This window comes from Manacus vitellinus, unplaced genomic scaffold, assembly GCF_001715985.3.
Source record: "Manacus vitellinus isolate BGI_N305 unplaced genomic scaffold, ASM171598v3 scaffold_20_pilon, whole genome shotgun sequence".
In the NCBI taxonomy this organism is placed as follows: Eukaryota; Metazoa; Chordata; class Aves; order Passeriformes; family Pipridae; genus Manacus; species Manacus vitellinus.
In genome coordinates this window covers 916,522-933,734 of record NW_021939471.1, presented here as the reverse complement: position 1 = coordinate 933,734, position 17,213 = coordinate 916,522, and the positions used below count along the sequence as shown (strand labels likewise).

Genomic DNA, 17,213 nt, shown 5'->3' with positions numbered 1-17,213 from the left:
CAGCCAGAGGGTGTTCAGATGCTCGCTCGGCGCCCTTGGGTTGAACCCAGACACTCTGCGGCACAGAGCTCTCGGTAGCACCAGCCAGAGACCGGGCTACCACGGCAGAGCAGAAAACAGCTCGTAAAACTTCATGCCAGAAATTATTTCTGTAGTTGAAACAGCAGAAAACACCTGGCGAGCCTCCAGGGAGCCCGAACACCTGCCAGTCATGGGTCCGGGCAGACACCCCAACGAAGCAACTCGAGCCCAAGCTGCACCTTTCCACACACAGAACGGGGTGAAATGCTAAGCTGCTTCTCTTCCCTCCAAGGTGAATAAAAAGCTCCAGGCCTGGAGCCACGGTTGCTTTGATCTTAACAAGCCCTGACAGGTGCTCCCTGCTTAATACATCTTCGTTTTCCATGTTCACTGCCCTCTCCGTCCTCCTCTGAGCTGTGTTTCCCAGGACCTGACACTGGGCCACAGAAGTGCACAGCTGGTGACCCTCCCTGTGGGTACCAAGAAAATGTGGGGAGAGGCCTTTGGGAAGGTGCTGGGAAAGAGCATAGCATCATAGAATATCCTGAGTTGGAGGGGACTCATGAGGATCATCGAGTCCGACTCCTGACCCTGCACAGGACACCCAAAGAATCCCACCACGTGCCCAAGAGCATTGTCTAAAAGCTTCTTGAACTCAGTCAGGCTTGGTGCTGTGGCCCTGAGGAGCCTGTTCCAGTGCTCAACCACCCTCTGGGTGAAGAACCTTTTCCTAACATCCAGCCTAAACCTCCCCTGACTCAGCTCCAGCCGTTTCCTCGAGTCCTGTCACTGGTCACAGAGAGCAGAGGTTGCTGCTGCCCCTTGTGAAGATGTTGAAGACCACGAGATCTCCCCTCAGCCTCCTCCAGAATGAACAAACAAACTGACCTCAGCTGCTCCTTATAAGCACCTTCACCATCTTTGTTGCCCTCCTTTGGATGCTTTCTGATAGCTTAACGTCTTTCTTATATTGCAGTGCCCAGAACTGCACACAATATTGAAGTGAGGCCACCCCAGAGCAGAGCAGAGCGAAACAATCCCCTCCCTCGGCTGGCTGGCAGTGCTTTGCCTGACAGCGCCCAGGACACCGATGTCCCTCCTGGCTGCCAGGGCACTGCAGACTCATATTCAACTTGCCCTTGACCAGAGCCCTTCCTGCAGATGCTCTCCAGCCTCTCGTTCCCCGGTCTATACACACAGACAGGGTTGCCCCGTCACAGGTGCAGAATCTGGTGCAGCCCTTGTTAAACTTCATACACTGGTACGTGGTCACAATCAGGTGTACCCCTGTGCAAATACTACAAGGTTGAAAATACAAAATATTTCTGAGGGTGGAGATCCCACAGCTGCCTGAATCCTCTCTTTTAGTTGGAGTATGTACCTGGGGACACACCTGGGAATCATGGAATTACATAATGGTTGAAAGGGACCTTAAAGATCATCTTGTCCCACTCCTCTACCACTAGACCAGGCTGCTCTGAGCCCCATCCAGCCTGACCTGGAACACTTCAAGGGATGGGGCATCCACCAGATTTAATGTTTGTTAGGGATCGAAAGATTTAATGTTCATCAGGAATAGAAAATAACAACGGGAAAACTTCCTTGCTGTAGGCTGGATGAGCATCATTTAGGAGCAAAGGCCCAAAATAACATCTCTGATCACCAAAATCAGTGACTTTGGGGAACAGCCACTCTGAGAGTACCCAGCTGGATGCCATCCGCCCCAGCTGCTTGAGTTTATCCTGCAAAAGCCGCAGCAGTCCTCCAGACAGTGGTGAGGGGAAACACAGTCTACTCTAGTAAAAATAAAATGAGGAATGAACAAAAATAAAGGCAGCTGAAAGAAAATAGAAAGAGGAATGTTTAACAGCTTAAAATGCTTACAGACGGGCTGGAGAGCATACACACCATGACCAAGCACATGTTCCCAAAGGGCACCCACCTCCTTCAGCTGCAACACTCAAGGCTAAAGTTGCAGGAGAGCATGAGGAACAGGTGGGAGGAACTGGGATATACCAGCAAGCTTCAGCTTTGGCTACAAGGACCAATGGTACGCCTGCTCTGCTCCCGCCGCTCCGACTCCAGGGGCTCCCAGCTCTCCCACCGTCTTCCCTCAACCTTTAGTCAGTTGGAACAGAGTGGTTGGACAAACCCTATGAAATAACTGAGGAGGACAGAGCAGCTCGTTAAGGGCCTCATGCAATACGAAAGCAAAATTACAGCTCATCTCACTCAACCACACTTCCTTCCCTCAGATCTGCAACCTCCATCACCGACAGGAAGCCCCACCAGCCTTCCCAGCTTCATCCGCCCCAGCCCACTCACTCCTGGCCTGGGGGCTGCTCTGAAGCATCCAGCTGTAGCCACCCAAGCTGGGGTGAGCACCCCAGCTCCCAGCTGGCTCATCCTCAGGCCCCATCCCCACCGTATCCTGCATCAGCTGCTCCAGTGCTCCCATCCCACTGCCAGCACTACTGTGTCGCTTTCCTGCTACACCTGGCTGTGAAGAAACCAAGCCAGAGCTCTGCTGTCTTCTTTAATAAAAGCATTAACCCATGGAGCATCCATTAGTGCACAGAAAGTTTTTGCTGGCACTGCAATCTCTTTGCTTGCTGCAAAAATAAACCCAGCTCTGTAACTGTAACACAGCAGCAGGTGAACAGCATCAGGGGTCTTATGATGCCTCAGGTCGCCCTGCCCATGGCAGGGGGTTGGAATGAGATGGTCTGTAAGGTCCCTTCCAACCCAAACCCGTCTCTGAGTCTGTGATAATGCAACATGGTGAGTCAACATCAGGTTGCTTGGAAGGGAAACCTACAAAGAAATTAGCAAAGCCTCACATTATCTTTTAAAAAAAAATCTGCAGTCTCGTATGTTTTCTAAATGACTTCAATTAATAACTTTTACTGTAGTGCCTTGAAGAGGTTAAGAGAAAGTTGACAGTAGCTGGTTCCTCTCTGCTCAGGGAGGTGCTGCTGCAATTGCTTTGGAAGGAGTTATTGCAGCTGGCACAAGAAAATTTGAAGGCTGCTTAAATAAAGTTCCCCATGCAGCCCTGAGCTTTGCCACTGCGAGGACAGTGCCTGCATCCTCTGCCATGCAAGGAGACCTCACTACTCCAGCATAAACATTTCAGAGCCCAACCCAGACCCTGAGGGGAGCCAGCTCCCCGTCCTCTCCACACCCAAGGGCTGTCAACAGCTCTCAAAGGAACTAGTTTCCCCCACTACCAGCTTTGTGTGCCCACTGGGGTCTGGGATGGTCCCCAGCAGCACTGTGAAAGGTGAAAAGTGGGCAGAAAGGGTGAGTATTGGGTGGGTCCCTTTCCCAGGTGCAGTGGGAGGGCTGCAAGACCCCTGGGTAGCCCAGGGAGTTGAGACCCAGCCCCCCAAGGCAAGATGCTGTGGGTTTGACCAGCATGAGTGGGACTGGCTGGGTTCTTGGGGGAACACGCCCTCCCACAGTTACCACTCTGACTTCCTCCTTCCTCCAGCAAGACAGAAATAGGAAGGAAAGATTGGGGTACATCGCAGAGCTCTGGATGCCTGGCTGCTTTTCCCAACCAAGCTTGAGAGGGTGAGACCATCCTCATCCCAGACCAAGCACGGGAAAGAGGTGAAGGCTGGATGCCAGGTGAGGACAGCATCTCTATTTTCTGTGCTTCTGTTCCTCCTTTCTGGGGGGGAAGGCAACCAGGCAACAAAGGGGTTATGTAACTCTGGTGTTTCCAGGGAATTGTTTTGTCGTTCCTGATCTAACTTTTGGCCACTCGAGTTCAGGGGGATTGGTGCAGTGTCCCTCCCACAGGTGGGTCAGTCTGTGCAGCCTTTGCGAAGGCAGCTTGCCTAGTCTGTAATGGTTTTGCTTCTGGAGGTAGCATTGAGCCTGGAACTGCAGGTGGCTGTTGTGGGGAGGGCGTCAGACCCCAAAAAACCCTTTCCTCACCACCCCGCGGGCTCAGAAAGCAGAGCAGAAAGGGAGCGGTGTGCTCCTCTCACGCCCTTACACATGGCACTGGGGAGAGCAGCATGGGCTGTGGGCCTGCCTGCAGCACCAGGGCTGGGGGCTGTGCCAGTCCCCCTCCTGGGACCCCCCTCTTCCTCGTGGGGTCTCACTCCCTGCCTGCAGGGTGTGGTGGGAAGGAGGGAACTGATGTGGCAGGGTGGCGTGAGCACGGCAGGGACGGCAGGCTGAGGGGGCTCAGCACGGTGTCACCACCCACTGCAGAGACCTTCCTGGTTGTCCCTGCACCCCTGTGGGCCTGGGGGGAATAGCTGGGAGTGGGAGTAAGAGCCTTGCTCTTCTCCATACCTCTGTGTGCTGCACACATCAAATACTCCTCAGCCAAGTGACCCCGGGGAGAGCAGGTCCTTCCCAACATCTCAGTGGCTCTTGGATGCAGATGGAATGTAGGGCACACCCCAGATGACAGGGAAAAGCAGTCTGGCCCTCATTTTTGATGCTTTTTCCAATGTCACAGCCACAGCTCCCAGCCTCCTGGCAGGTGAGAAGCAAAGATGTGAACGTGTGCAGTGACATCATGCCCTGGGGCCAGCACGGACACTGGAACATGGCTGCTGCAAGGTGTGGGGAGGCCCTACATGGTGCTTTTTGCTATCACAGCTGTCACATCCTGCTTCACACGGCGGTTTTGCACTTTTCTGTTCCCACTCTGGTGCTGCTAGGAGTGATCTCAGTGTGCTGGAGGGCGTGGTGCCCCTGGACTACCCCGGGGCAGGACAACCAGCTGGCAGCTCTTTCTCACCCAAGCAGGGCTTTGACCTAGGGAGACCCAGCAGCACAAATCCCCTCTTTCCCTCCCTCACAGGGCAGGGCAAGGGGCCCACAGGCACCCAGGGATCCTGGTGCTCAGAGCAAACGGACGCCACAGACTAGTTAGGGACTTGGTGCCCATAGGGGAGAGCTCACCCTGCAGATCTGTCCTCTGCAGGCACTGGAGGCTGCTGGAAGGAAAGATATATAAAATATATTCATATTTCCTAAAATAGGACATGGGAATGTATATTTTCTTTTTATATATTAAAAATAACATTCATATATTTTTATTTTTTATATTTGCCCTGTAATTTATATGTATTATGTATACATGTATTATATATATATATATATAAATATTTAAAAATACATATACACACACACTGAATGTGATACTCTGCATGGATGGGTAAGTCCTGTGTATGGCCATCTGCCTTGGTGGGATTTATCCACATCACACAACCAAGTGATGGAAGGAACAGCTCCAAGTCAAGTGACATCCACACTCCCATTCTCAGTTTGCTCATTTCCCTTCTGTACTCAGGGTCTGGGATTGCCCAGTTTGGAGAGGTGGGAAGGAGCAGCACTGCTGGGTGTGGTACCTGGCATCTCTGTCACAGCATGATGGTGATGCAGCACCAGTGATGCCTGGAGGAAATGCCCAGGAGCACTGACACTAGTGGCTCCTCACTGTTACAGGTGGATGGTGCAAACACCCCAGGAGTCCTGCCAGGATCCTGGACACGAGTGCATGTCCTCCTGTTTTGCAGGAGAACAGATGTTTAGCAAAGCACTGATGGGGAGTTGTGGCTAAGAGACTGTGACACTCATCTCTGCTGTTGAACACCCATTTTATTTATAGCAACAAGATCGCTGCTGGCATCAACACTTCCCCTTCAGCCCTATTTATAAATCCCAGCTTGCTGTTCATCCCAACAGCATCCCCCAGCACGCCCTGAGTGCTGGTGTGCTCCAGCTCTGAGCCCTGCCCACATACAGGACAGCACCCAGCTTTTAACTCATGCACCTTCCCTGAGGCCCCCTTCACATCTTCTGGCTCACAGACCCTTGGAGGGCATTTTGCCCTAAGAGAGATGCTCCACTGGTGGAGTACCCTGGAGGCTTCTGCAAAAGTCTCCTGCTGAAGCAGAGCCCTGATCCTGACCCACCCGAGATATGTGAGAGAAGATCAGAGCTCAGGGCCAAGGAGGACCCTGGTCCCGAGGTGCAGGCTTCTTCCCCTGATGCCACCATGCAGCCCTGGCCAGGAAGCAGGGCCTGGTGGCAATGTGTCCTGCCCTTAGATGGGGTGCTCGATCTCGGCACCCCACTCCCAACCCCAGGTTGAGGGTGGTTGTAAAGCTCTGCAATTCTGCTCCTTCGCACCAGTGCAGGAGGATGGACTGTGTGCACCCCTCTGCTTGCCTGAATTTATGAAACAGAAGGGAAAAAACCCCAACATCACAGGCAGAGCACACCCAGGAGATGAGACCCAGGACTGGGCAGTGACTGCTCAGGTCTGGGATGAGCTGGAGGGATCATTAGGGGGGTTGGAGGAAATGCTGCTGAGGCCCATGCTGGGGCCCTGCTTATGAGAGTCAGACCAAAAACCTGCTTTGCACTCCTCTGAATGCTGTAAAGAGGCAGACAAAGGCAGAAAGCCCTATTTGTCCTCTTTGAGAGTAACCCTGCGTCACATATGCACTCACCCACCCCCACACCAGAGCGTAATTTCCCTCCATGGCAGAACAGAAGAAAGGTTGAGCTTCCTGCTGCTGCTCTCTCCTAGCATCTGGGTGTGCTTCAGGATCTTGTGACAAGGTCAAGAAACCACTTTGGGGATGAAATAGGCATCCAAATCCAGGCCATGACATGAACCCTACATTGCAACACTTGATAGCAGCCAGCACTGGAGGTGTATTGAGGTTCCCACTTTGTTTCCTGGGTTTGGGAGCTTTTTTAATCCTGTTTTAGTTGGAAACTTGCTCTGTTTTATGAGATGGGCCTGTAAGCAGGAAACTCCAACCTCCAGCAAGAATGAGGAGCTCACAGAGCTCTATTCCATCGCTGCCCCACACTTTGGCATGGCAGCAGGAATTAAACATTTGGAAACACTGGGCCGGTGGAATAGCAGGAGCTCACTAAATCTGTGGCTTTTGTTCCCACACCCTGTGTGAGAACTCCTGGCTTGGAGCCGAACTGGAGCCTAATTAGGCACATTTGGGGTGCTACAGGAAACAAGGGCGGAAGCCACTTTTCCCTCCTACAAGCTCAAGCTGTGCTGGCAGAATCTGGAGGTGATAGAAATGTGTTGGGACAGCTAAGCCCAGGGAGTGCATGTCACACAGACAGGGACGTTGCAGCTGTGACAATAAATGATGCCCTTAAAAACTTACCAAGGGGGACTGTGTTGGTGGAGAGGGACTTGCAGAGGATATCTTTGTGGAGAAGGGCTCTGTCCACCCACCATAGGATGGTCTTGCACCAGACAGGGCAGAGTGAGCTCCCAAGCCATGTCATCATGAGAGTTTGGCTGCATGGCCCCAGAGGTGCCTCTTGTTGGCTGTGCAGCTCTGTGGTGTTGGCTGTGGATCTCTGCCAGGGAGACTGGCTCCAGGGCAGGGTGGGCTTCCAGATGGCCCCTGCCCTAATCAATGATGGCCCCAGAGTCCTGGCACATCTCCAAGTCCATACCACAGCTGGGCATCAAACCTCACTGTGCCAACGTTACCCACCAACCTACCTAGACCTTCTCTCTACAGTCAGGAGGAAACCAGACATTCTTTCCTGGCTGACCAATGTCATCCTAAGCTTGTCTGGTATCTTACAGAGGATAATGAGCTAAGACAGGACATCTTGACATCTCAGAAGGGGGTCTGGGCAGTACTCACATGTCTCAGTGCTTTTTGAAGGTTTCCCTTGTTTTCTCATTTCCGTGTCACTCTGTGCTGTTTATACAGCAAGTTCACAGGAGGCAGGAGCTTAGGAGTGGTTATTTTCTTACTCAGGGCAGCATCAGAGCTATTTTGAAACTGATGACCTGATTTCCAGACACTGTGTCTAATACTGCTAAAAAGAGTGACATCTGTTGTTCCTTCATGCTTTCTTAGTCCTTTTCCTTCTTCTGACAAATTCCTCTTTGCTCACTTCCCCATGTGCATCCATGTTGCAAGGCCACCACACTATTACAGTAATGACAGAGAGTAGAAGAGAGGGGAATGATTCACACATGAGCAGGAACCTGGCAACACCCCTCTTGGCTACTGCAAAAATTAACCCTGTCCTGGACGGAACTAGGACAGGTCACCACACCAGCAGGCTGGACCACATCACACAGCGTGAGCCAGCCTCTCTGCTTGCCCAGGAGATGGGACTGTGGTGGAGACCCTTGCTTGTTAGAAACCTTCAGCAGGGAAACTCATATTAATTCACTACAAGAAATACTTAATTTCCTTGATGAATCAGTCAAATGTAAAGCAAGTTGTAACAGACTTTTTTTTTTTCCCCGTGTATCAAGCACACCATGCTAGTTAATGAATAGAAATGGTCCTTTTGTTAATTTTAGTTCCAATTTCCATCTAAATACAGCTCGACACAGAAGTGGAAAAAACATCTAGTACGAAACTAGATGCAATGCTTGAGATTTTACATTGTTATGTAGATATAATTATATAGGGAGAAGAGTAATCTTATTGAGGGGTAACTCTATCAGGGCCTTTCAGTGCCTGAAAGGTACCTACAAGAAATCTGGAGAGGAACTTTTTACAAGGGCATGTAGTGATGGGACAAAGGGGAAATGGATTTAAAGTGACAGATGGTAGGTTTAGATTGGATATTACAAAGAAGTTCTTCCCTGTGAGGGTGGTGAAGCCCTGGTACAGGTTGCCCAAAGAAGCTGTGGCTGCCCCACTCCTGGAGCACATCCCAGGTGGTCACAGGAATGCTTTTGTCTTGCAGAAGATGCTGCGTGACCGCTGCCTCCAGCTGCCAGCAGTGACCTGGGTGCTGCTGCTGGTGACGACAGGTGAGCCCGACCTGCCTTCCCCCCAGCACCTTCCGTGGGCAGTGAGACGGGGGGGAACCCAAGTGCGGCCCAACAGCAGTGGGAACATGGCATTGAGAGATGTGCAAGGGACAGATCCTGCACTTCCAGGGATCTGTCCCCCAGCTGAGGGACAGTGAGGCAGGTGAGGACCCTGTCAGGGCCCCCAGAATGGGTTTTATAGGTAGGGCAGGCTCAGGACAGCACGAGTGCCTGGTGCTGGGTGTCTGAACATCTGTGGCTGTTGCTGCTGCAGACCAGCCTTCCCCAAGTGCCCCCTATGCCCATTCTGTCTTCTTTCCATTTCAGCCTTTTCCATGGAGTGCCCCAAGATCAAGGCGGGGACGTGCAGGGACTGCATCCGGTCTGGTCCTGGCTGCGCCTGGTGCAAGAAGCTGGTAGGTCCATGTAGCCTGTCAAGATGTGAACCCCCGGCAGTAGCTAATAGGCAGCAGGACGGTCACCCTGCCGGCCTGGCTCTGCCTGGCTGCATTGTGGGAGTGTTTCCTGTCCTGTGTGGTGGGTGGGGCCAGGAGGGACCTGACAGACATGATCTTTCTCCATCAATACCCATCAAAGCTCATCTTTTCTCCATCAATACCCTGGAGACCTGGCATGGGGGCTGGGTCATCTCTGAACATGCCTGTTCACCTCCTGCTCCTCTGATTTTTTTCCCTGCTGACGTTGCCACACACAGAATTTCACCAAAGCCGGCGAGCCGGACTCCATTCGCTGCGACACCATCGAGCAGCTGGAGCAGAGGGGGTGCCCACGCAGTGAGATTGAGTTCCCAGTCAACGACATCAAAACAGCACAGGACCGTCCCCTAAGCAACGATGTGCAGCTGACTCCCCAGGAGGTGCGCCTGAAACTGAGGATAGGTACGCTCTGCCTGGTGTTCCCGACACCCTGGCACTCGTGGGCTGTCCAGCGTGCCCAACACCCTTCCGCTCGCCCCCAGACTTAGCTGGGACACAGCAACATTGTCCCAAGGGCTGCATTTCCGCCTCTTTTCTTCCCAAAGAGAAGAGGGGTGGGTGATGGCACGAGAGGGCACAACACGGCAGCTGATCCCAGCATCCCTGTCCCGCAGGCCAGCCTGCTGTGTTCGAGGCAAAGTTCCGCCGTGCCATGGGGTATCCCATTGATCTCTACTACCTCATGGACCTCTCCTACTCCATGCTGGATGATCTGCAGAAGGTGAAGAAGCTGGGAGGGGAGCTGCTCAGAGCACTGGAGAGCACCACCCCTTCTCGACGCATTGGTGAGCCTGTCTCTGGCCTGGCACAGCTGTTTGCTGCTGGGAAGAGCTGCGGGGCTGGAGGGGGATGAGGGCACTGGGCAGTGGATGTCCTCTGCCCGGCTGAAGAGTGTGCCAGGGCAAGGGACATGGACACGTACACTGTGGCCAGCAGATTGTCTGTGGCCCGTGTCCTCTCCCTGAAACTACAGTCTGGCTGCCGTAGGGTTTGGCTCCTTTGTGGACAAGACGGTGCTGCCCTTTGTCAACACGCACCCTGAGAAGCTGCAGAACCCCTGCCCCAACAAGGACAAGCAGTGCCAGCCTCCCTTCGCCTTCAAGCACATCCTGTCGCTGACCGACAATGCCAAGCAGTTTGAGAACGAAGTGGGGAAGCAGTTCATCTCCGGGAACTTGGACGCCCCAGAGGGGGGCCTGGATGCCATGATGCAGGCAGCAGTGTGTGGGGTGAGTCTCTGCGGCCGCCCTGCTCAGCCATGGGGGCTGCGACCCACACACAGGCTGGCTCTCAGGAGGTGGCTCTGCCCCTCTCCAGCTGGGCTCTGGAAGCCCACGGTGTGTGAGTTCTGATTTGGCAGCAGGGCAGGTTACTCCGGGGAGCACAAGAGAGCATCTTACCCCAGAGCTTCCTGACCCTGATCTCCTGTTACCCACCTTTCCCGTGCCCCCTGCCCCATGCTGTGGCTGACATGAGACTTTGGCAAGGGCCACACCACGCCCACTGGCACTGTCCTCCCAGCCCCACTCAGGGACAGGGGCCGTTCTCTGTGCCACTTGCAGGACCTGATAGGCTGGCGCAACGTGACCCGCTTGCTGGTGTATGCCACTGATGACGGCTTCCACTTCGCCGGCGATGGCAAGCTTGCGGGCATCCTGACCCCCAACGATGGCCAGTGCCACCTGGAGGACAACATGTACAAAAGGAGCAATGAGTTCGTAAGTACCTGGGGGCTGCTCAGCGTCTCCACACCCTCAGGCAGAAAAAAAAATTGTCATGTAAAAAACCCCTGTTGCAGAGGCCAGAACGTCACCATAGTCACCATAATTTGGGCTGCCATACCCAAACTGTCCACTCTTCTGCTAGTGGGGGAGATAGTGCTGAGTCTGGTATCCCTCTCCCCACCCAGGACTACCCATCTGTTGGCCAGCTGGTCCAGAAACTTGCCGAAAACAACATTCAGCCCATCTTTGCTGTCACCAGTAGGATGGTGGATGTTTACAAGGTAAGGATATTTCAGATGGTCCAAGTGCCTCCATTCCCTTCCCAAGAGGACAGGCACAGTGTCCTCCTGCCACTGTCTCCTGCTCCGCTGTCACGTGGCAGGGAATGCTCACCTCTTTGCTCTCCACTGGCAGAAACTCAGTGAGATGATCCCAAAGTCAGCAGTGGGAGAGCTGAACGAGGACTCCAGCAATATCATTGAACTCATCCAGGTGGCCTACAATGTAAGTGCTGGAGTTCCCACCTTTCCAATGCTATCACTTGCATTTCCAGAACCACTTCAGGCAGCTGAGATCCCGGCCTGGGGTGCTCCCTGCCCCTTTTCTCTGGGCTGGAGGGAACCCTGACCTGCAACCCCACACCCCCTTGCTCTGGTCTCCTCTTGGACTGGTGGCACTTTCTCCACCATTTTCCCACAGAACCTGTCCTCACTGATCATCCTGGAACATTCCACCCTGCCAGATGTCCTGGATGTCAAATATGACTCCAAATGCAGTAATAACCAGGACACCATGGATGGAGCAAGAGGCCAGTGCGACAATGTCAAGATCAACGATGAGGTATGTGCTCTTGTACTAGGAGCACCCCACAGCTTGCACAGTTCCTGATGCCCATCCTGTTTAATGACAGGAACCCTGGCTGCTGTTCCAGGCTTTCTGTCTACATTAATTTAATACCAAGAGTGTCCAAAATGCTGTGGGATGAGGGGGATCCTCCATTGTGCTGGATGTGCGTGTCCTCAGCCTAGGGCTGATACCATCCTCTGATAGCTGGGCTTCTGGCCCTTCTCTATCTTACTCTGTGCTTTCTAGGTCATCTTCAAAGTGAAGGTCACAGCCAAGGAGTGCGTCCAAAGCCAGTCGTTCACCATCCGGCCCCTGGGCTTCACAGACACCCTCACTGTCCACGTGGACAGCAACTGTGACTGCCACTGTGACGAGCAGCCCGACCCGGCTGCCTGCAGTGGTCAGGGCAGCATCGTCTGTGGGATCTGCAGGTGTGTGCACCACCCAAAACACTATTTCAAATGCTGCCAGATCGGGGGAGCTGCTGGGAGAGAGAAGTTGAGCCAAGCCAGGGCCTGGGCTCTGCACCTTTGCACAAATTTTTTTATTTGGGGAAGTGGATTCATGCATTCCCCTTGGAACTCTACCCTGCATTCACAGAGGCAGGGGACACAGTGAGCTGCCACTTCTGTTGGTGGAGCCTCTGCTGCTTTCCCAAGGACCTCCATCCATACAACTATGCAGCCATCCCTCTCCAATATCAAAGCATCCACCAACCTACCTACTGAGCAGACACAGGTTTCTGTAGAAATCTCTCAAAATGACACTTCTGGGCTGCAGTTCACTTAAGGCTTTTAGTATAATTATTTCTTCATGGCCCCTCGGTGACAGGGAGAGGAAGAGATTGGGTTTCCTCAGGAAATACTCAGATCTCCTTGGCAAGGTTTGGAAATTATAACAATAATTTCTGGGCAACCATTTGGTGTTGTGAGTATGACGGGGGGGAAAGCAGCATTTCTGAGGTTTCCTCCCAGTCAGCCACCCTGCTGCAGCATGGATTTAGCACCAACATGCTAACCAACGCTGGTTTTCTGTGGGGCTGTCCCAGATTTGCTCTGCTGCGGTAGAGGTCTGGGCCCCGTGCATGTCCCACGGCATTTCGGGTGGCCGCTGACCTGAGCTCACTCCTCCCCTTTGGCGGCAGCTGCAACCCAGACTACACGGGGAAGAACTGCGAGTGTGACACCAAAGGCAAAACCAGCAAGGAGCTGGAGGGCAGCTGCCGGAAGGACAACAGCTCCCTGATCTGTTCGGGGCTGGGGGACTGCGTGTGCGGGCAGTGCGTCTGCCACACCAGCGACGTGCCGGGCAGGGAGATCTACGGCACCTACTGCGAGTGCGACAGCACCAACTGCGAGTTCCACAACGGCTTCCCCTGCGGCGGCCCAGGTGAGGCGCTGTTTAGCGGAATTAAATGCCTTTTCATGTCATAACCTGAGGGCATGGGTTTGAGGCTGCTGGGTCCCACCACGCCAGCCCGGAGGACCTCCTTGAGCATCTCGTGGAGGGTGGCATGGCGAGCGCAGGGTGGATGATGCTCTCCAGGCACAGGCAGAGGGAGGGTCACCTGGATGGCTGCAGAATCGGAAAGGTCTTTCCCTCCCCAGAGCGCGGGAAATGCTACTGCGGGCAGTGCATCTGCGAGCCTGGGTACCAGGGCGGTGCCTGCCAGTGCCGTCAGTCGACAGAGGATTGCCTGAACGCCAACAAGAACGTGTGCAGCCTCCGCGGGACCTGCCTCTGCAACCGCTGCCAATGCCGGGGCGGGTACCAGCCCCCCTTCTGCCAGGAATGCCCAGGCTGCACTTCCCCCTGTGGCAGATACGTGTGAGTGACGCGCACGGAGAGGGCACAGGGGCAGCAGAGATCCCCAGTATCCCAGGCAGGGGCAGGCAAGCCCTGCCTGCTCCTGGGTAGAGCCCGGCTGCGGCCAAAGCCAGGTGAGTGGGTCTGTGCCCCTGCAAATGTGAGCTGTGGCTTCTTGTTTTGCAGCTCCTGTGTGGAGTGCAAGGCTTTCGGGAGCGGCCCCTTTGAGAAGAACTGCTCCCAGGCCTGCCCCAACATCCAGAAGTCCGAGAAGCTGATCGAGGGCAGCAGGAAATGCAGGGAGAAGGATTCCCAGAACTGCTGGATGTCCTTCCATATGTTCCAGGAGGATGGTGACGATATATACACCGTCTACATCGAACCTGAAAAAGGTACCCCAGCCCCGCTTCCCCTGCCCTGGCACAGGCAGGCTGCCAGCCCTGTCATGGCAGCCTCGCTGCTTCACCTTGCTGCAGCCCAGCGTGGTCTGCCTGCCCCGCAGAGTGCCCGGAGCCTCCCAACATCGCGCTCATTGTGGGTGGCACCATCGCTGGCGTGGTCCTCATTGGCCTGGTGGTCCTGCTCATCTGGCGGTGCCTGACAGAGCTGTTTGACCGCCGGGAATACCGCCGGTTTGAGAAGGAGAAGTCCAAAGCCAAGTGGAACGACGTAAGAGAGCCCGTCTGTGGCACTAGGGTGTGCTGGGATGGTCATGTATCCTGGGGTGGGGACAGCAGGAGGGGACATCCTTCCCAGAGGTAGCCAGGTAGACCTGAGCCCTCCCCACTGGCCTGTTGTTCAGACCAGCTGCAGTTTGGAGGGGGCTAAACAGCCTGTGGGCTCTTCTGCCAGTGCTGTCTGTGCCCATGGCACTGGGAGGTGTTGGCAGGTAACACAGCACAACACAAGCCTCTCACTTCTCTCCCTCCAGGCTGATAATCCCCTCTTCAAGAGTGCCACCACCACTGTTGTCAACCCCAGGTTTAACGAATAAGGCAATGCCTGGCAGCGCTGGGACCCACCGTTAAATAAGGAAATGCCAAGCTAAAGAAACCTCAAACTAAGGAAATCTTAAACTAAGGCTCCCACCTCCTCTTCTTTATCCTATGGTTTGTTCCCTTCTTCCACGTCAGGTGCTGGCTGAGGGACTGTGCCATGCCAGCGTCCTGGCCTAGTGCTCGATGGTTGGGTTAGTGGGGATGGGAGAAGGGAACAGACACAGCTTTGCTGTGGATGGGACTGCAGAGCAGGCCTCACCATGGGAACATGCAGCAGCTCCTGGACTGGTCACTGACTGTCTCATCTCCTGTTGACAACTTTGCCTTCTACCAGGAGTCTTAAACACCGAGCCCCAAAGCCAGCCGAGCTCACAGAGTGCTTCCAGCTTTGATTTTGAGCTGGGATTTCAAAACTGCCGTGTCTCTTCTGCTCCAGCAGGATCTGCTCCTAGGCTGCTCCATGCCCTCCCCTGCTGAACTGGTCTCCACCACTATGCACTGGTTTCCAGAGAAATCACTGCTGAGTAGGATGTGGAGGGTCCTCCAGGCTGGCAGTCTGCAGTGATGCGATGTGCCCTAAGGGCTAGTAAGCACCTGTACCTAGGGATGAAGAGCAGCTGGGGAACATGCACTGAATCTTTTTCCCAAATCATCAACTGTTTCCTGATGTGCTCCTCTCAGACCTACCTCAGGCTAGGTTCTGCTTGGGCTCCTGCATGCCTGGCTTGCCTCCATAATGCCTTGAAGTCCTCTGCACAGCAAGGAGGTGAAAGAGCCACTGTTTGATCTATGAAACCTTGGCACTGAGCAGCTGAAAAATTCTGTGCAGATTGGAGCTCAGACACAGCTTCTTCCACCACCCCTCAGGGCATGATCTCCCTGCTCTTTGAGTTGGTCAGACATACCAAGAGCCAGCTGTGCAAAACACCTGGCAGTGCCTGGAGCACCTCCTGCTCAGCACTTATCCCAGCCACACACAGCAGCCAATTGCTCTCACATTGTGGGGTTGCTCCTGTGAAACAGTGGTACAGTTCCTTATTTGCTTTCAGTTTGGGATTAATTTGCATATGGTTGTATTGTGTCACGTCTTCATTTGCTCTCTGAAGGGGTTTAACGCGAATAAAGATTTAATATATAAAGTTGTCAGAGACTGAATCGGTTAATGATTTATGCATTCTAGGATTGTCAAGGGACTTTTGCAGACTTCTGCAGGACTTTTGCATTATACCTCTGATGGCCCATCAAAGCCCATCCCTCCCCCCCCCCCTTCTGCCAGTCTTGAAAGGCTGGAAAAACCCTTTTGCCAGACCCCTCACAGAAACTCAGCACAGACCCAGGAGATGCTGGAGGCTCATGGCATGGCCTGTGACACTAACCATGGATATAGCAACTCATAACTTCTTTGAGTGTGGGGGCTTCCCTCCTTCACCCCCAACGGATCAAGGCCACCACTTCAACTGACAGACATGGAAGCTGCAACTTCCAGGTTCCATCTCTGGACCCCGTGGGCGGTGACTATAGACATCTTTCCACTCTCAGCTTTTCTTTCCCTTACTCTCCCTTACCCTTATCCTGTCTTTCCTTTCTCTCCCTTCTGCATTTTCCCCCCAGGGTTTATGCCTATGATAGATAATATAAATGACAACACCCAAAATGCTAACATACCTACTAAAACAAAATTGTTAAAATAAACCCTACCTATATATGTTTTCAGACACCGATTATTCAGTGTCATTTCACTCTAATTCACTCCAAGGGAATTGTTGATAAGAACCTGGTTTACCCCCCTCCCCTTTTTCTGGGGCAGGTCATAACAAAAGTAAATACATCTGTCCTTCTAAGAATTAGGTGCAAGGGCAGCAGCTGAAGTGTTCACTGGAGAAACTACAACCACACCCTGTCATTGCTGCCCCCATCTCCCATGGGTACAGTGCCTTGGAAAGATGCTGGCCAGAGAAACAAGCTGTCTTCTACACTAATTTGCCATCTATGCCCTGCAAGGTGCTCCCTTGCAAGCCAAAACCGACTCTCCGAATGATGCAGAGCAGTTCTTGTCCCTGCCCACTTGCTGGCAGCTGTATGTAAACCACCTCAAACAAGAGTGACTGTGCTGCCTCAAATCAGGGGTTTATTTTGGCCATTTTGTTGTTCTTCAACAGTGACTGTGAGGATGTAGGGCAAGGTATGAAGAAGGAAGGTGTGCCTGATACTCCTTCCAGCACTATCCCAGCCTGCTGCTGTTTTTTGGCTTGAGGACCCCCAAGATGTTGGCTTGATTTTGGTAAGAGCAGCAGTCTGCAGTATGGGCTGGAACACACCGATCAGGTCATAAAATCATGGAATCACTAAGGTTGGGACAAATGGTCATTGAGTCTACCTGTTAACCCAGCACTGCCAAGTCCACCAGTAAACCATATCCCTAAGTGCCACATCTACACACCACAGCACTTGGGAGCAGGCTGCCAAGAGGAGGCAGACACACACCTGAGCCCCTGGACAGGCTCCCTGAGCACTCTGTGCC

The 17,213-nt window shown here is 53.4% G+C and overlaps 1 protein-coding gene across 1 annotated transcript; it reads left to right on the top strand.

The window, feature by feature from the left end:
- The first annotated feature begins 3,537 nt into the window (after positions 1-3,537).
- Positions 3,538-15,808, top strand: ITGB2 (integrin subunit beta 2). Its single transcript, XM_018071645.3, has 16 exons — positions 3,538-3,654; positions 8,755-8,821; positions 9,149-9,237; positions 9,537-9,720; positions 9,933-10,103; positions 10,306-10,547; positions 10,881-11,036; positions 11,228-11,323; positions 11,457-11,546; positions 11,742-11,882; positions 12,135-12,319; positions 13,033-13,277; positions 13,496-13,715; positions 13,881-14,086; positions 14,197-14,363; positions 14,626-15,808. Exons 2-16 carry the CDS (start codon positions 8,758-8,760, stop codon positions 14,686-14,688), a joined length of 2,319 nt encoding a protein of 772 aa, XP_017927134.2. The 5' UTR covers positions 3,538-3,654; positions 8,755-8,757; the 3' UTR covers positions 14,689-15,808.
- Positions 15,809-17,213: the final 1,405 nt, after the last annotated feature.